The sequence below is a fragment of the Belonocnema kinseyi genome, chromosome 10 (genome assembly GCF_010883055.1).
Source record: "Belonocnema kinseyi isolate 2016_QV_RU_SX_M_011 chromosome 10, B_treatae_v1, whole genome shotgun sequence".
Lineage (NCBI taxonomy): Eukaryota > Metazoa > Arthropoda > Insecta > Hymenoptera > Cynipidae > Belonocnema > Belonocnema kinseyi.
In genome coordinates this window covers 8,677,414-8,702,548 of record NC_046666.1, presented here as the reverse complement: position 1 = coordinate 8,702,548, position 25,135 = coordinate 8,677,414, and the positions used below count along the sequence as shown (strand labels likewise).

The window sequence follows — 25,135 nt, the reverse complement described above, 5'->3', positions numbered from 1 at the left end:
AAATAGAAGAATGAATTGTATTTTAAGAGATAATGAAATAATTAAGGGCCCTTTTCATTTAAAACGTTCAATTAAGCTTCACATCAATTTAATTCTTCTCGTGACCCACTGCATCGTCGCCAGTCAGGCAGTGAACCACGTCAAAAAAACAGAGTGATCCAGAAAGTTCGCCTGATTTAAAGCCCTTCCGAGTAGATTGCAAATTTGTAACCATTTATAAAAATAGAAGAATGAATTGTATTTTAAGAGATAATGAAATAATTAAGGGCCCTTTTCATTTAAAAAGTTCAATTAAGCCTTACATCAATTTAATTCTTCTCGTGACCCACTGCATCGTCGCCTGTCAGGCAGTGTACCACGTCAAAAAATCAGAGTGATCCAGAAAGTTCGCCTGATTTAAAGCCCTTCCGAGTAGATTGCAAATTTGTAACCATTTATAAAAATAGAAGAAGGAATTCTATTTTAAGAGATAATGAAATAATTGAGGGCCCTTTTCATTTAAAAAGCTCAAGTAAGCTTGAAAGCAATTTCATTCAGCTAGTGCCTCACTGCCCACGTTGAAAGTCAGAGTCAGCCGGGAGGCGCGCAGGATTAAGAGGATATCCTTTAGAGTAAATTTTATCAAAAGATATACCATTGGTAACATTATGCAATGATGGTCAGCGATTTGTCGATGGCAAATTTTAGGATGAGATGAAAATAATAAAAGAGGGAATGTCGGGAGTGTTAACGCAATCTTGTATAATCGGTTGCAATCATTTTGATGACTGAAACTGTCCGTGATAACTGGGAAAAGAGATGATTGTCGTGTAGGCAGGATTCATAATAATGTAGTGACGGCTTACCCCCTATCGTCCTATCTGTGTCAATCAATTTATTTTCCTGACCTCGTCATTTTGCATGATTTTATCTTCATCTTTCATCCGAGTAAATTAATTTTCAAATGATTTGAGTTGGATGGAGAGCTACAGAGAACAGTACCATTGGGCTCAAAATTTTCCCGATTTTCAAGAACCCCTTTTCCTGTTATTAAAAAAATGCACTTGTTTATGCGTTATTTTTTAACTATTGAAGATAATTATCTTACCTTTTTGAACCTGATGAGAGGTTTCTTATTCTTTCTAAATACGCGATGAAAATATTTGACAGATGATAAAAATGAAACCAATTTTGGTTAAACTTAAAATACCGTTTTTCCGAAATATTTTTTTCGTTAACTTTCAAAAATATTTGAGATGCGAGGAAAGGTCAGAAAGAAAAAGTATTCCTCCGAAAGAGTTCGAGAAAAAGTTTCCCTTATGTTTTTCGAACTAATGCGATATTTTCTTTTATACTTTTTCTCGTATCTGGTATATTCTTTGAAAAAAGATATTTGTTGATTTTCAGAGAAAAATAGATTAAAACAGGTATTATTTTTGAAAATACAAAATTTTACTAAACCGAATTTCAAAAGATAAACTGGAAATTTTTTTCACTTTATCAGTTTATCATAATTTTTTTCTGTCTTAAAGAAAAAACCTAATTTCATGTTTATTAACAATTCGAACTAAGTTAGATGTATTGGTGCTGCTAGTATTTAAATATCTTTTAAAGGTATTAAACAAAATATTTTAGAAAATAAGAATATATTTTTATAGAACCTAAAAGATTTTAGTATGATTTTATCTTCATCTTTCATCCAATTAAATTTATTATTAAATTATTTAAGTAGGACGAAAGGCTGATTAGAATAGCATTCTTGGTCCAAAGATTAATCTTTTTGAAATTTTCCTTATTAAAAATATTTAAATGTTTTCAACAAATGGGATCGTTTTTCAGAAATAAAATTTGTATCCAAATATTATTGATATAAGAGAACATTTTTAATTGTAAATAAATGTTTAATATTGGGAAATGATTTTATTATTAACATTTTGCTATTACAATATTATTTTCAAACTTTTTCATATTTTGAAATAGATCTAAGAAAAATGAAATTACAGACAAACAATTATTTTGAACAATTGGAAAAAAATTTAGAAACCATTAAATATTTTTGAAAGATTTAAGAGATTATATATTTTTTTAAAAAGATTTTCGGCAGGAAAATTTATTTTGGCAGAATTACAATTTTTTAATGAAAACTGAATTTTGAAGGGTGTCAAGAGAATAAAAAATAACCTTAAGATTCCTGGAAAATTTTCAAATAATTTTTCACTCTTTTAAATTAATATAAAGAGAAAATTGAAAAATATATCAAAACATTTCAAATGATTTCCTAAAATTTCTAAAAAAATGTAGTAGATTACAACATTTTATTTATTAAATTAAATAATTAAATAATTCAATAATTAAATTATTAAATTAAATTAAATTAAAATTAAATAATTCAAGTCGGTAAAATTTAGAAGCTTGTAAGAGTTTTCAAAAGTTTCAAGAGAATAAACAAAAGTTCTAAAAATCCATGGGAGAATTGCGAATGATTTTTTATTTTTTCAAATAAATTTTTGGGTAAAAATTTAAAAAGATTCAACATATTTTGTATTATTACCTCATATTTTGAAAAAGATTAATTATCAACAAAATGCATGGATTTTCAACCAATTACTTGAAAATTCAACTGAAAAAGATTAATTTTTAATAAAATGCATGAATTTACGACTAGATAACATGAATTTTTACTTTAAAATATCAAAATGGAGAATTTTTAACCTAAAATGGGAGAATAAAATTTACGATTAAAATAAAAACTAATTTGCAAAGAAGATAAAAAAAATGTTCAACAAAATAGTTTAATTTTCAACTAAAGTGACGAATCTTCGATAAAAAAAAAGTAATTCACATCTAAAACTGTAATAGACAATATTTCCAGAAAAACATACATTTATTTTCCATCAAAACTTAAAACAAAAACGAATTTTCAACAATCTAGTTAGATTTTCAACCAAAGAGATGACTCTTCAACTAAATTTTTCAATCTTCAATGTTCAACTAAAATTTTTTTTTCAACTAAGAAGATTAATTATCCAACAAAAATATGAATTATCCACATAATGCACGAATTTTCAACTAAGAAAGATGAATTTTCAAACAAAAATCTTCGGATTTAATGAATTAGATAATTATTAATTACACATTAAATTTCAAGTAATCTCATGCCTCATTTTTCTTTTTTATTCACTATGAAGCATTGAAAAAATTTTCTTGAAAATCTTTTATTATCTTTTTTAAAATATTAGGAAATAATTTTAAAAAATTTTAAATCTTTTTCAATCTTCTGTTAAATTTCATTTTTGAAAATAAAAAATAATCTTAATTTATCACATGAATCTTAAGAACATTTTCATTGTTTATATAAACTTCTATTTATATTTCGAATTTAAAAGTAGGGGGGTGGGGTCAGCTTCAGTGTCCCATGAAAATTTGTAAGATTTGGGGGGGGGGGGCGAAATTTCAAAAATCTCTTTAGTGAATTTTCTATTCAAATTGAAAAGGCTTTTTTGAATTTAAACTTACTTTTTCTTTAATAAATTTTGACCAAGTAAGCAAATGAACAAATGCAGGAAATATTCTGTAGGCATGACGTTCCCTATATTAGATAATGTGTATTACTCGTAATTTATACGCAGATTCCGTAAACATCGTTTATTCAGTACATAATAACAGAAAAAACCCCAGGAACAGAGTTTTTTAAAAACAAGTATCATATCAGATAAATGTTTATTTAAAGAAGAATTCTTTAAAAAGTAACATTATGTAATAGATTTTTTTTTTAATTATTCAAAAAACATTTTTTTTGTTCAAAATTCTTTTAAAGCTTCTAAAGTTTAAAATTGATTTAAAATCGCAACAATTTGTATTAGAATATTTTAAAACAAATGTTTGCAATTTTACAATATTAAACAATTTTAGAAAATTTTCAATGAGTTTAAAGGATATTTAGGAGTTTCAAAACATTTAAAAAATAAAAAAATTTGCAAAGATGTCGAAAATTTGATAAAACATGCAGATTTCGAAAAAATAAGTTTTTTAAAGAATTTTCTTAAGATTAATGAACATATTTTTAATTATTTTTTTATTTGAATAATTTAAAGAGGTAATTGAAAAATATTTCAAAACATTTCAAATGGTTCCCTAAAATTTCTAAAAAATATGTCGAACACTTTAAATGTCTCAATTCTGCAATATTAAAAAAACCTTTTAAACATGAAAAATTTGGAATATCTAGATTTTCAAATGTTTGAGACAAAAGCTTTAGTGGCTACTAAATAATCTTGATTCTTTTCAAGAAATTAAATTAAAATCTTAAAATTCTTTGGAAAATATCTAGTAAATTTTAAGATTATTGAATATTTTTTCATAATTTTAAGAAAAAATTTAGTCAGCTTAAAATATTTTTGAATATTTTAAGATTTGGAAAGTTTTCCACAAATTTCGAAATTTTCAACGAAGAAATTTAAAAGATATTTCGAATATTTAGAAGTACTGAAAATGAAAAAGAAATTTAAAGATGAATTTTTCAATTTGGAAAGATAAATAAGAAAAAATCGAGCCAATTCAAGAAATATTTAGAAGATTTGAAAAGATTCAAAAATAATTTTAAATAAATTTTATACTTTAGAAGCTTTAAAAGCATCTAGAGAAGTTCCAAGAAAATAAAAAAAATGTTCTAAAATTCCTGGGAAAATTTGAAATAATTATTTGTTTTGAAAAATTAATTTAAAAAAAAAAATTCAAAAACATTTAAAAACATTTCATAAAATTTCTAAAAATGTCGACGATTTTAGGACAATATTTAAATTTCGAATGACAAAAAAAATACTTAAAGCTTTCCAGATTCTTCTTCGAAATATCTGACATCTTTAAAAATCGTTCTGAATTATGTTTCCTTTCGAATAAACAAATGTTGTTTGAAAAATTAAAAAAAAAAACTTATTACATAATGTTGCATTTTTCAAGAATTCTTCTTTCAATAAACATTTTTCTGATATCATTCTTGTTTTTTTAAAAAAACTCTGTTCCTGGGTTAATGAATTAAGTATTGAATCAACGATGTTTACGGAATCTGCGTATAAATTACGAGTAATACACATTATCTAATACAGGGAACGTCATGTCTACAGAATATTTCCTGCATTGTTTCATTTGCTTACTTGGTTAAAATTTTCTAAAGAAAAAGAAATGTTCAATTCAAAAAAGCCTTTTCAATTTGAATAGAAAATTCATTTAAGAGATTTTTTAAATTTCGGTGCCCCCCCCCAACCCTTACAAATTTTATGTGACGCTGAAGCTGACACCCCCATCCCCACTCTAATTTTAAATTCGAAATATAAATAGAAGTTTATATAAACAATGAAAATGTTCTTAAGATTCATCTGAAAAATTAAAATTATTTTTCATTGTCAAAAATGAAATATAACAGAAGATTGAAAAAGATTTAAAATTATTTTTAATTATTTCTTAATATTTTGAAAAAGATGTAGACATATTTTCAAGGAAATTTTTATAATTTTGCAATTTTGCAATATTGCAAAATTTTTGAAAGAAATTGAAAAAGTTTAAGAGATATTTAGAAGTTTTAACTAATTTTCAAAACAAAATAAGTTAAATTAAATTAGGTTTAAAATTAAATGAAAAATGCATTAAAAAATAATGTTAAAAAATAAGTAGAAAATAATAATAAATAAAAAAGAAAAATAAATGTATGAGATTACTACCAATTAAATCAATAATTATTAATTACTTACTTGAATTCGAAAATAAGCTTCTTGGTTCAAAATTAATTCTTCTTAGTTGAAAATGCAAGGATTATGTGGATAATTCATATTTTTTAAAGAAAATTAATCTTCTTAGTTCAAAAAACAATTTTTAGCGGAGCATTCAATTCTTAGGTTGAATATTGAACTCTTTTAATGTATAGGATGTAAGTGCTGACCGGGGTTGACTCTTTGATTGAAAATTCTTTTTTTTTAAGATTCATTATTTCAGTTGAAGATTCATCTCTTTGGTTTAAAATTTAACTATTTTATTGAAAATTCAGTTTCGCATTAAGTTTTGATAGAAAATAAAAGTACATTTTGCTGGAAATATCAACTATTACAGTTTTATATGTGAATTACTTTTTTTTTATCGAAAATTCTTCTCTTTAGTTAAAAATTTAACTATTCTCCAGAAATTTTTTTTTCTTGAGAATTAATTTTCTACCCCTTAAATGTAACTATTCCATTTTTGAAAAAATTGATATTTTAAATTGAAAATTCATGTTATCTGGTCCAAAATTCATGCATTTTATTGAAAATTCTTATTTCTCTGTTGAGAATTGATCTTTTCAGGTAAAAATTGATCTTTCTACCTAAAAATTTAATTCTTTTATTTTTGTTGAAAAAATAATATTTTTCAGTTAAATTTTCAAATCATTGGTTGAAAATTCAAATTCGGTTGAATGTTGAACTCTTTTCTTAAAAATTAATTTTGTTGTTGATGATTCATCGTGTTAGTAGAAAATTCATCTCTTCGGTTGAAAATTCAACTATTTTCCTGAAAATCCTTTTTTTATAGAATTTATTTTATTCTTGAAAATTCATTTTATCTGATCGAAAATTCATGCATTTTCTTGAAAATTCATTTTATCTGATCGAAAATTCATGCATTTTCTTGAAAATTCGTCTTTCTTGGTGCAAAATTAATTTTTTTTATTAAAAATTTAATTCTTCTATTTTTTGTTCAGAATTAATTCCTTTAGTTTTTGGTAGAAAATTAATCTTGTTGGTTAAAAAATCAATTTCTGGGTTGAATGCTAAACTCTTTTCTTCATAATACATTTTTTTAAAGGAAAATTCATCATTTCAGTTGCAAATTCACCTCTCTGATTGAAAATTGAACTATTTTGCTGAAATAAGATTTTTCTTTTGTTTGAGAATTAATTTTTTATCTTGAAAATGTAAGTAATCCATTTTTAGTCTGAAAATTAATATATTAAAATGAAAATTCATCTTATTTAGTTGAAAATTTGTGTAATTTTTAAAAAATTTGCCTTTTTGTGTTGAATTAAACTGATTTTTATTCAAAATTAAAAAATCCTTTTTTGAAATATTAACTATCACAAGTTTTGTTGAGAATTCATTTTTTTTGTGAAAAGCCGACTACTTGGAAAATTCAAACATTTTGTAAAAAATTTGTCTTTTTCGATAGAAAATGATTTTTCTTCGTTGGAAACTTATGTTTTCGGTTGGGAATTTAACTATTTCGTAAAACGTTAATCTAATTTAGAAAAATAAGTAATATTCTGCAAAAGCCATTTTTTTTATTGAAAATAACTATTTTTGTTGAAAATTGATTTGTTTGGTTGAAAATGTAGCAATATTGTTGAAAATTCGTTTTATTTGTGCTGAGATTCAATTTTTTTATACTAAAAATGGAACTATTTCATTGTAATTTGAAAATCATATTTTTTCGATCAAATTCTACCGCTCCGTTGAAAATTTAATTTTCTGGTTGAAGATTCCTTATTTTAGTGCGAAATTGAACGAATTCCTTGAAAATTCGTTTTTTGGTTAAAAATGAATTTTTTAAATGAAAATTTGACTGTTTCATTTTTGTCGAAGATTGGTGTTTTTATAGGTGAAGTAAATTTATTTCGTTGCGATTTGGGTTTCTTTTTGGAAAAAATTAAGATTATTGCTTAATAATTGATGTTTTTGGTTGAAATATTAACTATTTTGTTGAAAAATCGTTATCTTTTTGCTGAAAATTTATTTTTTAACTTTCTGAAAATTGATATTTTACAGGCTGAAAATTGATGTTTTTTAATTAAAAATTCAACTGATGTTTGAAAATTTATGTATTTTGTCAAAAAATTTTCTCTTTATCTGAAAAAATTATACTCTTGGTCAAAAATCCATGATTTTGGTAGAAAATTTGTCTGTTCGGTTGAGGATTCAACTATTTTTTTGAAAATTCGCCTTTCTTGGTTGACTCCAACAGTTTCTGATTTAGAATTAAAATCTGTTTTAGTTGAAATATCAACTATGCAGTACATTTTTCGTTAAAAGTTCTTCTATTTTTGTAAAAAAAAATAATTTAATCTATATAAAATTCAACAATTTTGTTTCAAAGTCATCTTTCTTCTGGTTAAAAATTCATTTTCAACTAAAATGATAAATTTCAGTTAAACAATAAATTTTCATCTTAAAAACAAAATTTTCAACAACATCGTTAAATTTTTAACCAAATAAGTGAGTTTCCTATTAAAATTACAAATATTTAACCAAAAGATGACTTTTTAACCAAATTGTTGACTTTTATTTGAATTAAATTATTTTTTTTTAGAAAAAAAGATGAATTTTTAACAAAAAATGTACTAGTTGATATTTCTAACAGAACAGATTTGAATTATAAATCAAAAACTGCTGAAGTCAACCAAAAAATAAGGATGTTTAAACGAAATAGTTAAATTCTCAAGCAAAGGACGAATTTTCAACTAAAAGTATGAATTTTTATACCAAAAGATTATTTTTTATCCAAAAAGATGAATTTTCAACAAAGTAGTAGCGTTTTTAACTAAAAAAATATTAGATTTCAGGTACTTGCAAAATAAATTTTCAACCAAAAAACAACGATTTTTTAAATAAAATAGTTCAAGTTTCAACAAAAAAAATAAATTGTTAAGCCAGAATCTTAATTTTCTCGGAAGAAACCCAAATCTCAATAAAATAAATGGATTTAAACTATAAAAAGTCAAACTTTGGGCATAAATTAAATAGTTATATTTTTCATTAAAAAAAAGATTTTTATGAAAAACAAAATAACAAAATTTCAAGAAAATCGTTCAATTTTGTACTAAAATCAGGAATCTTTAACCAAAAAAGTGTCAACGAAAAAAATAATGATTTTCAACCAACGGTGGAGATAGTTAAGTTTTCAGTTAAAGAAATTAATTTTCAACCAACAAAAAAAACGAATTTTTAACAATATTGCCACAATTTCAACCAAAGAAATTAATTTTCTACCAATATAGTTGAATGTCCAACAAAAAAAGGCGAATTTTCCACCAAATGGTTATTCTGAATGAAAAAATCAGTGTTTAAAGAATTGGTTAATATCCCTAAATTAGATTAATTTTTCACCAAACAGTTAAATTTTCAACCAGAATGTGGAATTGCCAACGAAGAAGAATTTTCTAGAAAACATTTATATTTTCCAAGTATTCGATTTTTCACCAAAAAAAACGAGTTCTCAACGAAATATATAGTAGCTAATATTCCAACGAAAAATTCCAAATTTTAAATAAAAACAATTGAATTCAACGAAAAAGGCGATTTTTCGACCAAATAAACGAATTTTCAATCACAGCAGATTAATATTTAATTTAGAATAAAAATTTAACCAAAAATGGATTATTCACAGTTTCAGGGTAGAAAATGAACTTCCAACCAAATAAACAAAATAAACGAATTTTCAGCAATGTAGTAAAATTTTCAAATAAAGACGTAAATTTTCAACAAAAAATATATTTTTCAATCAACGAGATAAAATTTGTACACAAAAAGATACATTTTTAAGAAAATACACACAGTTTTAATCAACTACTTGAATTTTTTAATAAAAAGAATGAATTATGAATCAAAAGTGACAGAATTTAATTTTCAGTTTAAAAAATTAATTTTTAACCAAAAATAGATGAATCTTTAACTAGATATGATGAATTTAAATTTTAAAATACCAATTTATTAAAAAAATGGAATAGCTTTACTTTCAGGGAAGAAAACTTATTCTAAAGAAAAATAATTTTCCAAAAAATGGTTGAAGTTTTAGTCGAAGAGGTGAATTTTCGGCTAAAAGGATAAATCTCCAACACCAAAAATAAATTTTGAAGAGAAGAGTTTAACATTCAACCCAAGATTTAAATTTGTAATAAAAAAAATGATTTTTTTCCAACAAGATTAATTTTATATAAAAAAACATTAATCATCAACAAAATATATGCATTTTGAACCAAATATTTAAATTTTCAATAAAAATATGAATTATGAGCTAAAAGTGGAAGAATATAATTTTCAGTTGAAAAATTAATTTTTAACCAGCAAAGATTAATTGTTAAGTAAATACATGAATTTTCAACCAGATAAGGTATAAATTGATTTTTGTCGTACAAAATTCTTGAACCTTTTTTTAACTTCTCACATGGGTATATATTATCTTTAAACGGTCAAAAATATCTCTATCAAATTTCATTTTATGCGGAATTTAGTACAACAGTTTCTCCAAAAAATGTTCTCACTTTTTTTTTTAAATAAATAATTACGTTTCAAAGTTAGCATCGATTTTTAATGGTACTTGCTTATTCTACCTGCAATAATATCCAACGCTAGGGTAAACAGTGAAGAAAAAACTTTATAAAAACGCCTACGATCGGTAACGGATGAAGCAAATTAAAAAGTTCGGATCAAGATGTGATTAAGATTGCAACGTAGATGAGGTGAATTAGAATTGACGCCATCTCGATGCAGTAAATGGCAATTATCCTCTGTGCTTTCTCACATTAATTATTACCCCTTCTCTCTTCACCCTCTACCTTTCGCGAGTCTTCCAACGCTATAAGAATTGTTACGAAATTCCGCTCGAGATCCGACATAGCCCAATTAGCGTCAAAAAATTTCCGAACTAATTATTATTATTGTCCATCGAGGTACGGTCGAGCGGCTTTTGAAACGTGTTTCCTTTGTGTATTTTTGTTTCTGAACGACTATTATCTCCCGAGGCGAATCATGGTTTTGCACTTGCCCTTAATTCTTTTTTTCTTCTTCATATATTAATTAAAATACTTTGCTAAATTTTTTTCAATTTTTTGTTACAAAATATTAAAAGCAAGGGTGGGTCCAGACATTTATTCAATGGGGGTGATTATGAATTTCCTTCGACGAATTTTCTATAAAAATACGAGCTTTTAACGAAATACGTTAATTTTTAATCAAATATGTAGTTAAATTTTCAACTTAAAAAGATCAATTTTGAATTAAAAATATCAATTTTCTACAAAAAATTGAATGGTTAATTTTTCCATTAATAAAGTAATGTTTAACAACAAGGTTTTTGTTATGTAGATAGTTGAATTTTCAACTAGTTGCATTTAAAAAAAGAAACAATTTTAACCGTAACAGATTAATTATCAAACGAAAAAGAAAAAAAAATTGTACAAAATAATTGACTTTTCAAATTGAAAATTTAAATTTTGAATAAAAAAGTTAATTTGCAACAAAATTTTTGAACTTCTAAGTCAAAAAGACAATTTTAAAACCAAAGTATGAATTTTGGATGAAATGTTATTTTTTAACCAAAAAGGTTTATTTTCTACCAAAAAAAATAATTTTAAACTAAAAAGTTGAATTTTTAACGAGGAAAAATTCATTTAATGATTGACACATTTTTTAAAAAATTATTTGAATTTTCAAATTGTTGCATTTTTTTACAAAAAGACGGATATTAATCATAAAAGATAAATTATTAAACGGAAAAAAATTACAAAATAATTGAACGTTCAACTCGAAAATTTGAATTTTTGACAAAAAAGTTGATTTCCAACAAAATTGTTGAACTTCCAAGCCAGAAAGACAGTTTTAAATCGAAAATATGAATTTTTGGGAAAAAGTTATTTTTCAAACAAAAAGATTAATTTTCTACGAAGAATCTAATTTTAAACTCAAAAGTTTAATTTTCAACTGGGACAAATCCATTTTTAATTAATAATATAAACTTTGCATAAAAAATGGTATAGTTAAATTTTCTGTTAAGAAAAATTTAAATTCAGCAAGAAAAAAATCATTTTTTACCAAAATAGTTGAATATTTTACCAAACAGTTGCATGTTTAGCAAGAAGCTGAGTCATCCAACCAAAGCGACGAATTGTCTACAAAAAGGTGAATTTTGCAACCCGAAAATATGAATTTTCAACGAAAAAGTTCATTTACAACCTAATAGATGAGCTTTCCATTAAAAAGATCAATTTTGTACAAAAATGAAGAATTTTTAACAAAATACATTAGTTTTTAGACAAATAATTAAATTATCAACTGGAAAAGATCAACTTTAAATTTTAAATATAAGTTTTTCACCAAAAATGGAATATTTACATTTTCAGCATGGCCAAGATAAGAAAAAAAAATCTGAATAAACTAGTTCAATTTTGAAACGATCAACCCAATTTTTAACTAAAATGATGAATTGTCAACCATGAAAATGAATTTAAAAAAGTAGTTCAACTATAAACAAATTAGTTGAATATTGAGCTAAAAGTATTAACGGACATAAAAAATACACTAGTTGAAATTAGAAAAATACTTTAATTTTTAATAAAAAAAAAGTTAAATTCGACAAAAAATACGAATTTTCAAAAATATAGTTAAAGTCCTAAACAAAACAGACTAATTTTCCACAAACCAGATTCATTTTTAAACAAAAAGAAGGAGTTTTCAACTAAAAAGTTTAATTTTCTACCAAAAAGGCGAATTTTCAACAAAATTCATTCACTGTCAACCAAATTGTTGAACTTTCATCCATACAAGATCAGTTTTCAATTTAAAATATCAATTTTTTCCAAAAAAAAAAGGTTTGGTCAAGTTTTTGTTTATAAAAATTAGTTTTCAAGAAAAAAAAAAGAATTTTCAACAAAATCAAAAAAGACTATTTTGCAATCAAAAAGAGTAATTTCACGCAAAACAGATCCACTTTTAAGAAACTTGATGAATTTTCAACCAAAAAGTCTAATTTTCAACAAATTACACCAATGTTTAACAAAAAAGTTAAATTTTTAACTAAGAAAGCTTAGTTTTAAATTACAAATATAAATATTTCAGCTAAAATGAAAAAGTTAATTTTTCAAGTAAAATACTCTTAAAAAAATTTAAACAAAATAATTACATTTTCAAACAAACAAAGGAATTTTTAACTTGAATGATGAATCTTTAATCAAAAGAATGAATTTGAAAATTAGTTCAACATTCAACCAAGTAGTTCAATTTTCAACTAAAAATGTGAAATGTCTGAATGTGAAAAAACTGATTTTTAATTTAAAAATTTTTAATTCGACCGAAAACCGATTTTTCAACAATATAATTGTTAAATTTTCAACTAAGAAAGATCAGTTTCTAATTAAAAATATCAATAATCCACCAAAATGGAATAGTTACATTTGCAGTTAAAAATATTAATAATAAAAAAAGAATTTACAACTAAATGATTAAATTTTGAAACAAATAAACGAATTTTTAACTCAAATGAATGTTCAATTGTAAGAAAAATATAATAGCTGGGATTAAATAAAAAAGATTAATATAAGTTGATATTTTCAATTCAAAATAAATCTTTTCCAGGTAAAAATATTTTGTTGATAATTTGTATCTTTCGGTAAAAAAATCTTCCTAGTTAAAAAATCAACTTTTTGTTTGAGAAATTAACTATTATGCTGAAATTTCGTTTTGTTTCTTGTTTTTCTCGAGAGTTAATTTTTTAAATTGAAAATGTAATTATTCCATTTTTGGATTTTAATCTGAAAATTGATCTGGCCGGAAAAAACTGAGAATTTTGTAATGCTTGATCACTAGACAGCCTTATACTGTCAAAAAGTTAAAAAAAAAGGAAAAAATGAATATAATTAAAATAAACCTAAGTATTTAGGCAAATTAATTCGACTGAATTATCCAATGAAGGAAGTTTAACGTGGACTTTCGCCACAACGTGTGAGGGTTACGAGAATGTGTATTAAGAAACGATAAAATTTATCTGCAACTAAATACATTGTTTTCACCCAAATATACTTTCATATCTATTCATACATCTAACATCGTAATTAAATTGGACTTAGAAAAAATATAGTGATTTATTTATAACGTTTTTTTTTATTATAATATAGAATAGTTACATTTTTAGTTTAAAAAATGAAATTATCAACCACTGTTAGGTACAGTACTTTTATTAAAGTAGCTTTTCAGTTACTAAAAAAACTAACTTCAAGTTAATTAAAAAGTTACTTTTTCCACTTCCTTAATTTTATAATTTAAAAATCCAAATAACTTAGATAATAATTCATAAAAACCTAATTTAAAAAGAAATAGGCATTAGTTAAAGTAAGACTTTTTAATCACATTCTTTAACCAAATATTTTTATATTCAATAAAAGAATATTACATTTTTAACCAGAAAAAATAAATTTTCAAGCAAAAAGGACTAATTTCTAACAAAATAGATGAATTTTCAAATAAATACCGAAAATATTAATTATAAAAAAAATTTATTTTCTACCAAATAGTTGAATTTTCTAGAATGTTCAAACCAAATTTAAGACAAAATTTAAAAAACCAAGACAAATTTTAAAAAAAATTTCAACAAAAAAGTTAATATTTAACTAAATAAGTTGAAACCCCCCGATAAATTTAAAACAAATTAGTCAAATTTTTAACTAGAGAGATAAAATTTCATCTAAAATCATGAACTTTAACCAAAAAAACTGAATTTTCAACCAAAAAAGTAAATTTTTTAAAATATACCAAAAGAGATACATTTTTAAGTGAAAAAACCGAATTTTTAGACCATAAATTTTTCACTAAATTGTTGAATTTTCAAACCAGACAGTTGGAATAGTTCAATTTTTAACAAAATGCATGCACTTTCAACCAAAATAGATGAATTCTTAACGAAAAATATAATATTTTATATGATTTAAACCGATAAAATTCAACAAAAAGTGCAACAAAATGGTTGAATATTTAACCAAAATAATTTAAATTTTTTACCAAAAGAGATCAATTTTTAAACGAAAAAGTCAAATTTTGAAAAAAAAATGTCAACTTAATTGTTGCATTTTCAAACCGAAACGATGAATTTTCTACAAAAACATTTGAATTTTCAAACCGAAAATGACTTTTCGACGAAAATCATAAATCTTTAACGAAAAAAATGATTTTTTTTCACACTAGTTCAAATTTAAAGCAAGTACTTAATTTAAAAAAATTTTATTACAACGATATTTTTTTAAAAATTATAAAACAAAAACAGCTAATTCAACAAAAAGGGTAGAATTTTCAACAACATAGTTAAATCCTCAACCAAAACATATTAATTTTCAACTAAAACTATAAGAGAATGAATTTTCAAGCAAAGTGTTCGATATTAAACCACTGGAGTTTTCTGCCTAAAAGTTGATTTTGAAACCAAGAAGATTAATTTTTTTCAGTAAAAAAATTAATAATTAACAAGATATACGAATATTCAACTTAAAAAAATAGAATAGTTGAATCCAAAATGAAATAAATGAATTTTTTACAAACCAGATTAATTTCCAACTTAAAAAGACAAAAATTTTCAACAAAATAGTTAAGACTCAAAATAAAAGTCAAATGTTTTAGAAAACCGTTAACTTTATAACTAGAAAATAAGAATTTTCAACAAGAAAGTTAATTTCTAATCAACAAATATGAATTTTAAATAAAACAATTGAATTTTCAAGAAACAAGATTCATTTTCTGAACAAATAGACGAATTTTATATAAAAATTCTACCAAAAAGTTGAATTTTCAACTTATAAAGGGAAAAATTTAAAAGTTAAATTTAAAAATAAATAGTTAAATTTCCAAGCAAACTGTTGAATTTCCTAGCTTAAAAAATGAATTTTCTATGAAACAGCTGAATTATTAGCCCGAAATATAAAAAAATATTCAAATATTAAAATGAATCATGATGTTATTTTTTCAAATAAAAAAATCAATATTGTTAACGAAACATGCAATAGTTAATATTTCAATTTTTTAACTTTGTTAAACAAAAACAGTTGTTACAACAAAAGAAATAAAATTTTAACAAAATATTTAAATCTTCAACCAGACACAGATTATTTTTCAACCAAGTAGTTGCACTTCTAACAATGAAATAATTATATTTTCAGTTAAGGAAATTAATTTTCAAAGAAAAAAACAATGAATTTTCAACAAAAGAATTACATTTGGACCAAGCAGATTAATTTTCTACAGAAAAAAATGAATTGTCCTGCTCAAAATACATGAATTTTCAACTACAATGATGAATCATCAACTGAAATTGTTAAATTTTTAGTTAAATAAGTAATTTTCAATCAAGGGAAGCAGGCACTTTCAACAAAATCGTTAAAATTTCAATTGAAGCGATGTCTTTTGTACTGAAATGAAGAATCTTGGACCAAAAAATTACTTTTTAATCAAATTGTTGAATTTTCTACAGATTAGATCTTTTAGATAAAAGGAGATAAATTGTTAACGAAGAATGTACTTTCTGATATTTTAAATAAAACAGTTTTTAATTGTAAGCCAAAAGATTTTGAAGTCAATTAAAGAAGACGAATTTTCAAGGAAAATTTAGCTAAGGAGATTATTTTTCAATTCAAAAGACCACTTTTTTACAAAACATCTGAATTTTCAACAAAAAAGTTTTTTTTACGACCAATCAACTGAAGTTTTAAATAAAATGATGATTCTTTAACCGAAAAGATTATTTTTTCCAAAGAAAGTAAACTTGGAAGAAATAATTAATTTAAAAAAATTAATTTTCAACATAATAGGTAACTTTTTAAATAAATAATTTAATTTTTAACCAAATTTTTTCATTTTCCAGCTAAAAAAACGAATTTTCGTCAAAACAGCTGAATTTAAAACCAAAAAAAAAAATGAATTTTCAACAAAAAAGTTTATTTTACGACAAAAATAATTTTAACTAAGGTGACGAATCATTAATCAAAAATTATATTTTTTCACAGTAGTTCAACTTTAGAGCGAGAGGTTAATTAAAAAAAATAATGGTATTTTTTGTTATTTTAAGCCAAAAACAGTTGATTCAAGAAAAAGAAACAAATTTTCAACGAAATAGTTAAATCCTCAATCAAAAAAGTTATTTTCGACCAAAGAGATGATTTTTATTTGAAATTATGAATCTTGAACAAAAAGTTAGATATTCTAAGAAGATTTTCAACCAAATAATTGAATTTAAATATTTCATTAAAAAAGGTAACCCATTGGTTTTATTAATTCAGTTCAAATATAGATATAAGAATACTTTAAAAAGGGGGAAAGGAAGTTTTGAACAGACCCTAATCTGTTAAGCTAATCTGCCGTCTGAGTGTATTTACTCAATATGAACTATCTTTGTCTGAGCAGTGAATATCTGATAGTTTAGATTTTGAGTAATTTATACCGTGTCCCCTCTGTGAGCGCTAGTATAAATGATAGAATGATACAATGATACAAATTAAATAATTATGCGCGGCTGGTGTCATTTCAGCGTCATTGACAGAACGAATTCGTGTCAAAGCTGAAGATGACGATGGATTAGGCAACGGGGCGAATTAAGACGATGACCAAACGTCCGCGACTTTCCTAAATTAACACATTAACCAGAGAATTAAGAGAACTTACAAAGAGAAATTACTACAGAGATAAGCGTCCCGGAAAGAGTTCGGTAAAATGCCTTGAATCTTTCAAGTGCCTTCCCCTTTTTGCCCTCCTCCCTTTCTCAGTTTTTAAAATGATTCACCCTCACCAACGCCACGCAAGCTCCATCAGCTTTCCGACGTCTGGAAATTGGTCCACTTCACATGGAATTTTTTTTTCTCATAACATTTACGAACTAGCAGCTAGGTCTCGAAAACGAGAAAAATTTATCGGGACTTTCAAGAAGAATTGAGTCCTGGGACACTCCAAAGATAGTGTTCTCCCGCGAGTCCCATTCCTAGTTAACTAATACAACTATATTTTTGTTGAAAAAAGTTTTCAACATTTATAATTTCAATTTCGAGTATTTAAAGTAACTTGAAAATAATGTAATCATTCAATAGATTTTACCACGTGTGAAAAACACTTTGAAGATTAAGATACCAGAGATGGGGATCATTATCATGTTACAGGTATATTATGTAGGCTCTCCCATGAAAACTGTAATCTAAACCTTAATTCTAATATAAGAAGGACTTTCAAATACCAGGTAACACTGCCAGGGAGTAATATGTTTTGCGAATATTTATAATGTAGGGAGAAGGGGCTAATGCAAACTGACATCACAGACGGAAAATATAAATGTGAATAACAATTTTTCGAAATATTTGAAAAGGTAAAAATCAGGGATCTTATTTTACAAGTAAAACATTTAAATATAGGATTCATACTCTTTCTGTTATTCCCCTCTCCAACAGTTTTTTTAAAAAGAAATACTTTTTTTGCCAAACTTCCCTTTCTTTTCACCCCAATCAGAAAACCCAACTATTTTTCGTTGAAAGTAAACTATTTCTAATTGAAATGTCTAGTATTATATTTTTAGCTCATAGTTCATTTGCTTTGTTTAAAAATCTACTATTTGCTTGAAGATTGAACTATTTTGTTAAGAATTCAAATATTTTTGTTGGTTGATTGAAAATTCAACTGCTTGATTAAAACATACACAACCTTGTTAAACATTCATTTAATTGGTTGTAGATTCATCTCTTTGGTTGAAAATTTAACACTTTTGTTGAATTTTTTTCTTTTGATATCCATTATTTCAAGTGTACATTGAATTATTTCCTTTTTGGTTGAATCGCTCTTAGTTTAAAAATCTGAAATTTAACCATTTTGATTTTAAAAACTAAATACATATTACAAAATAACGAAAATCGTAACTTTTTCTGACTTTTTTTAGTTTAATAACTATCAAACAAGCAATTAAATATAAATCTTGCAGAATACTTTTTTAATATAATAAATTCATACTCCACAGATTTTTTCTTGAGAAAATACATTTTTTGTAAAGTTTAATTATGTTAAAAAGGGTTTGATAGGTACACATTTAAAAAAAATTTTAATGCTGAAAGAATAGAACAAATAGAATTTGCACTCCTTATAAATAATAATCTTTTTGTGCTTTTAATGCAATAAAAAGTAAATCATACCACCAAATCTATTTAATGATAAAACGATTAATGATTTCTAGTTTAGAATACATCTCTTTTGGTTAAAAATTCTACTATTTTATTGACAATTTAATTATTTTGTTGAAAATTGTACTATTTTGATAAAAAATATTCTTTTTTTTGTCAAAAATTCAAATATTGATTGAAAGATGACCTACTTTTAAAAAAGTCATTTTATTGGTTAAAAATGTAACGTAATCTCCTAATGTTTTAAAAGTTATTTTTATTAACTGAAAATTCACCTATTCCATTTTTAGCTGAATGTTGATGATTCTTAGTTAAAAATTAGCTAAAATATTTCAGTTTTTTCAGTTGAAATTAAAATTTTTTATCTGAAAATTTAACTCAGTCCATTTTTGGTTGAATATTTTTCCTTTTTATTTGAAAATTCAACTATTTTGTTGAAAATTCGTCTCTTTTTTTTAATTCGACTGTTTTCGATTTATAGTCAAAAATGTTGTTGAAATATTAGCTCTTACATTTTTTGAAGAATTCATCTTTTTTGGCTAAATTTAACTGTTTTTTTCTAATTTAAAATTTAAATTATCAGTTAACTTAAAATCCATCTCTTAGGTTAAAAATTAATATGTTGCTGCAAATTGATAGTATTTAGTTATCAAATGAACTTTTTGGTTAAAAATCCTTATTTTAGGGTTAAAGATGCCACTTTTTTCTATAGAATTCGCCTTTTTGATTTAGAAATTCACCAATTTTGTTAAAATATTTTTTCAACAGCTTTTTATTGAAAATTAACATTTTGTTGATATGAAAATATCAACTATAACATTTATTGAGAATTAGTTTTTTTAGTTAAAAGTTTAATTATTTCCTTGAAAATTAACTATTTTGTGGATAATTAATATATTTTGGGTTAAAAATTGAAGTTTTATATAAAATATCCTTCTATTTGTCTTAACAATTCAATTGTTTGGTATAGAATTCTTATTTTTCGTTTGAAAACTCACCAATTTGTTTCACTTTTTTTTAAACTGCATTTTATTGGAAATTAAAAATTTTTATTATTAAAATATCAACTTTGAGATTTTTCGGTTAAATTCAACTATTCTTAATTTGACATTAAACTCTTTCTTGGCTGAATACAATTATTTTTTATGTGAAATTAATTAATTTTTTGTTTAATATCAACTACAACATTTATCGTCGAGAATTAATATTTTTGATTGATAATTTAAATACTTTGTTGAAAGTTGAACTTCTTTGTTTAAAATAAGGTTTTTTGTTGAAAATTCGTGAGTTTAGTTGAAAATTCTTCTATTTGGTTGCAAAATTGATCCTTTTAAGTTAAAAATTGAACTATTTGGATAGAAATACATCTTTGTGGATTAAAAATTTCACTATTCGTTAAAAATTGAATTATTTTGTTGAAAACTCCACTGTTTCGTTAAAAATTAAATTATTTTGTTACAAGTCTCTATTTGGTTAAGAAGTAATCTATATGGTCAAAAATTTAACTGCTTTTTTTCAAATATTAATCCTTTTGGAAAAACATATATCCTTTTCGACTGAAAATTAAACTTGATTGAAAGTTAAACTCCTTTGTTCAAAATTTATTTTTTAAACAAACTAGTTTTTTTTTGTCTCAAAATTAATTCTTTCAGCTGCAAATTATTTATTATTTTAATTCAACAATAGATTCTCCGTACAATATATTTGTGTGAGAATGAGTGTGAGTGACCTGAGTAGAAGGGATCCCGGGTGTAAAATTGAAATTGAAAAATGGACTTACAAAAATAGCGTTGTAAACCTTGTCGTAGAAGACGATAGGGGTCTTGAGTATAGCTTCGCTGGAGACCAGCTGTCCGCTGGGATCAATCGTGAGGGTGTTGGAGCCGGTTGCATATGGGTAGAGATCATTTTTGGAAAGGGCAAGAGTGAGGGGCGCGAAGACCACAAGGGCCCCTAGGAGGGCCCTAAAACGCGCACTATGAACAACCATCCTCTCGGAGTGTTCTAACGCGACTGTCTGTAGACGGCCTGCTGCTGTCGCTTCGTTCCCTAATCGTCGTCTTCTTGGCTTCTTCTTTCCTCGAGAGCATGTGAGGTCCGCGATAATTTCGAGAAACAACCGCCCCATCCGGGTCTAATCGAAGCTATTCCCTCTTCTTCTCTTTTTCACTTATTGTATTACTTACTCCTCTTATTAACTTATTTCAAAAAGAAATCAGTTCAAACTCATCTCATTATTCTCTTTCCTCTTTCCTCATTCCTCATTCCTCAAACCTCAATCTTCACTTCCGAAGGAAGCTCTGAGATCACCAAGTACTCAATTTAGTTCATTCCACATTTTTTAGCACGATTTCAAGCACTAATCATTAGGATGGATCCAAGCATTTAAAAAGATTCAAAATTACCTAATTTTAGCCTATTTTTATTATTTTTCTGTATTTTTTAGTTGTTTCAATTTATTTTAGATCTTTTTAACTACTTTTATTTAATTTAATTATATTTATTTGATTTTAATTTATTTTATGCCATTTTAGTTTATTGGAGCCAATTTGAGCTCTTTTTAGCTCATGTTAGTTCCTTGTAATTTATTTTAATTCACTTCATTTTATTATAAACAAGTAAATTAAATTAAATTTATATTTATTTCATTTCTATCTCTGAATATTTAATTTTGTTTTTATTTATTATCATTTAATTTTTTCATTTGATTTCATCTTTAGTTCAATTTAACTCTTTTTAGCATATTGTAGTTAATTTTATTTAATTTCATTTTATTTCTATTTATTTCACTTTTATTTATTTCTATGTTATTTCTTTTTATTTTATATAATTTTTCCATTAAATTGTTTCTTTTTACGTTAATTTAGCTCACTCTATTTCATTTTAATTAATTTTTTATCTTTTCAGCTCATTTTATGTTATTTTAGTTTATTTAGCCTCATTTAATTTAATTTTCTTTATATTTATTTCATTTTTTCTTCTATTTTTCATTTTATTTCAGATCGATTAATTTAAATCAATTTTTCATTTTATTTCTATTAATTTTATTGTATTTTTCTTTATCTAAGCTCATTGTATTTCATTTCGGTTCATTTGAATTAATTTTAGCTCTTTTGAAATCATTCTAGTTCATTTTATTTCTATATATTCAATGTGATTTTATTTGACTTGGTTTTGTATGGATTGATTTTCTTTGCTGTTATTTTATTTATGCTTATTTCACTATTTTTTTATGTTTTCATTTTATATCATTTTAGATAGCTTGATGGCATGTTAGTTTATTTAGGTCAATTTTAGCTTTATTTAGCTTATTTTACTTCAATTTATTGCACTTTTATATTTTATTTAATTAAATTTCACTTTCTTTTAAATTATATGATTTTTCCATAAAAATTTCAGTTTGCTTCCATTTATCTCACTTTTATTTATATTTATTATGTTTTTGTCTGCATATTATTTCATTTAAGCTCATTTTATTTCTGTACAGTTGATCCTATTTCTATTTATTTTACTACATTTTACTTCATTGTAGCTAGTTTCAGGCCTTTTCACTCATTTTAGCTCATTTAAGCTCATTTTAGTCCATTTTCTTTCGTTTTACTTGCATTTATTTTACTTTTATTTTATTTCGTCTGATTTGATTTTATATAATTTTCTTTTTAATTGTTTCATGGTATTTTATTTTAACTCACTTGATGTAATGTTAGTTAATTTTGGCTCTTCTAGCTCATTTTAGTTATTTGCAGTTTACTTTTATTTTATTTCGTTTTATTTCATTTTAACTCATCTTATGTCGTTATAATTAATTTTAGTTTATTTAAGCTCATTTTATTTCAATTTGGTGATATTTATGTCATTTTATTTCTATATCTTTTAGTTTATTCCTATTTATTTAATTTATTTTGTACATTTTGTTTTATTTTATTTCCGTAATTTTTATATAATTTTAGTTAATTCAATTTCTTTTCCTTTCTATTTATTAAATTTAATTTCTAATTATTTCACTTTATATAATTCTAGTTATTTTCAGCTCTTTTGAGCACTTTTTGGCAACTTTTAGCCAAGTTTATTTTATTTCATTTTAGTTCATTTTGTTTTATTTCTCTTTTTCGTTTTGTTAAACTTTTATAATTTTATTCAAAACATTTTATTTTGTTTTATTTCATTATTTTCATTTTATTTCATCTTGACTCGTTTTATGTCGTTTCAGTTAATTTTTGCCAATTCCAATTAATTTAAGTGTATTTCATTTTTATTTCTCTTGCATTTTATTCATATTTATTCTAATTAATTACAGTGAGGCTCTGCAATCACCCTTCCTTCTAATGCTATTCCGAGAATTGATGCCGAGCCGAAGGTAGGTGTAACGGGGGCTGCGCGGGGTCTGCGTTTGTCACTCAGGCGAGCACTCAAGCGTGAAAGAACAAAAGCGGTTTGGGCTATAATGAGTTAGTTTTCACCCAGCAGCAGCCGCAAAACCGGCGCAATAGAAGAGTTTCACTGTATTATTTCTATATTTCATTTTATTTTAGCTCGCTTTGACTCATTTTAGTTTGTCTTTCATATTTATTTCATTTTATTTTATTTATCTTATGTTATGTCATTTTAGTTTATTTTAGTTCATTTGAGCTCTTTTCAACTTATTTTAGTCCCGTTTGTTTTATTTTATTTAATGTTGTTTCTATTTACGTCACTTCTATTAATTTAATTTTATTTTGTTTCTATTTCTTTTATTTTATTTTGATTTTATTTTTCTTCTATCATTTTACTTTTATATTTTATTATATTTGATCTCTTTTTAGTTTATTTTATTTCATTAGTTTTGTAGCCTCCGGCAGAAATCTTTATAGTTTCTGTTTGGTGTTCGTTCATCCGATGTACTTTTTTTTAAAGGAAGGGGCAAAATATGAAATAATGAAAAGAGAATTAGGGGTAGTGGGGGGAAATGAGGCAAAGTCAGGAAAAATGAAGGACAGGGAAGTGAGGGGTAGGGTAATAGTGGTATATAGAGGAAATGAGAGATTGAGGAGTAAGGGAAATGAGAGAAAGTAATGTGAGCGGAAGTAGTAGAATTGAGAAGTGAAAAGTGAGGGGGAATAGGAAAGAAGAACTAGGGACTCTGAGAGAAAATGATAAGAGGAGAATCAGAGGAAGAGAGGGAAAATTAGCGAGGGGAAGTAGAGAATGTAGGTGTAAGTGAAGGGGTGTAGGGGACATGATTATAAATTAGGGTAGGTAAGGGTAAGGAAGAGATGGTTGAGAAAGGGGTGTAGGGGAAGGGGACTGTTCACTGCGGAAGCGAGAAAGGGAAGTAGATGGGAAAGACTTTGAGGAAGAGTTTACGAAAGGTGAAGTGAGGGGAGGGAAAGTATAGGAGGGTAAATATGGGTATATTGAAATTGACCGAAGGTTCTGTAAAGTTTTATCCTCTTGGACTGTTTTAATGCAAACGCCCGCAGATGGCCGGCTGCTGTCGCTTCGTTCCCTGGTCGTCTTCTTGTCTTCTTCTTTCCTCGAGAACATGGAGGTCCGCGATAATTTCGAGAAAGAACCGCCTCACCCGGGTCTAATTGAAGCTATTCCCTCTTCTCTTTTTCACGTATTGTATTACTTACTCCTCTTATTAACTTATTTCCAGAAGAAATCAGTTCAAACTCATCTCATTATTCTCTTTCCTCTTTCCTCATTTCTCCTTTCTCGAACCTCAGTCTTAACTTTCAAAGGAAGCTCTGAGATCACCAAGAACTCAATTTAGTTCATTGCGCATTTTTAGCACGATTTCAAACACTAATCATCAGGGTGGATCCAAAAATTAAAAAAGCTTCAAAAGCAGCTAATTTTAGTTCATTTTTATTAACCCTTAAACGGCCAAAACGCCACTACCGGTACACTGCTTTTCAACGGCCAATAACTAAGACTATTCGACACTAGAAAAAATTGAGACACATATATTTTTATTGCTTAAGATCTCCTCTTTCCGACGGTGCCAATGAAATTCCTCAAAAAATTTATTTATTATCCAAAAATGCAGTTTAAACAAAAAAAAAACGTGATTTTTCGTGCCTATTTTTTTTTTGTGAACCATTTTCCAAAGCTTTTCGAGTCTGTCATTAACCTGGAATCTCTTTTACGGGTGAAATAAATGTCTAAACTTTGAGAATCCATGGTTCAAAGATCGATTTTTCGTTTTAGTATTTTCAAAATGGCGTCTTAATGGCAAAATTTTTGTGA

The 25,135-nt window shown here is 25.2% G+C and overlaps 1 protein-coding gene across 3 annotated transcripts in view; it reads right to left on the bottom strand.

Annotated features, from left to right (window-relative positions):
• The window catches only part of LOC117181671 (nidogen-like), a 107,537-nt gene extending 86,580 nt beyond the window's left edge, over positions 1-20,957 (bottom strand). For all 3 annotated transcript variants that reach the window (XM_033374578.1, XM_033374579.1, XM_033374580.1), the window contains exon 1: positions 20,685-20,957. In XM_033374578.1, coding sequence (XP_033230469.1) covers positions 20,685-20,894 — 210 coding nt within the window. In that variant the 5' untranslated portion in view covers positions 20,895-20,957. The remainder of the gene's footprint in view (positions 1-20,684) is intronic.
• Positions 20,958-25,135: the final 4,178 nt, after the last annotated feature.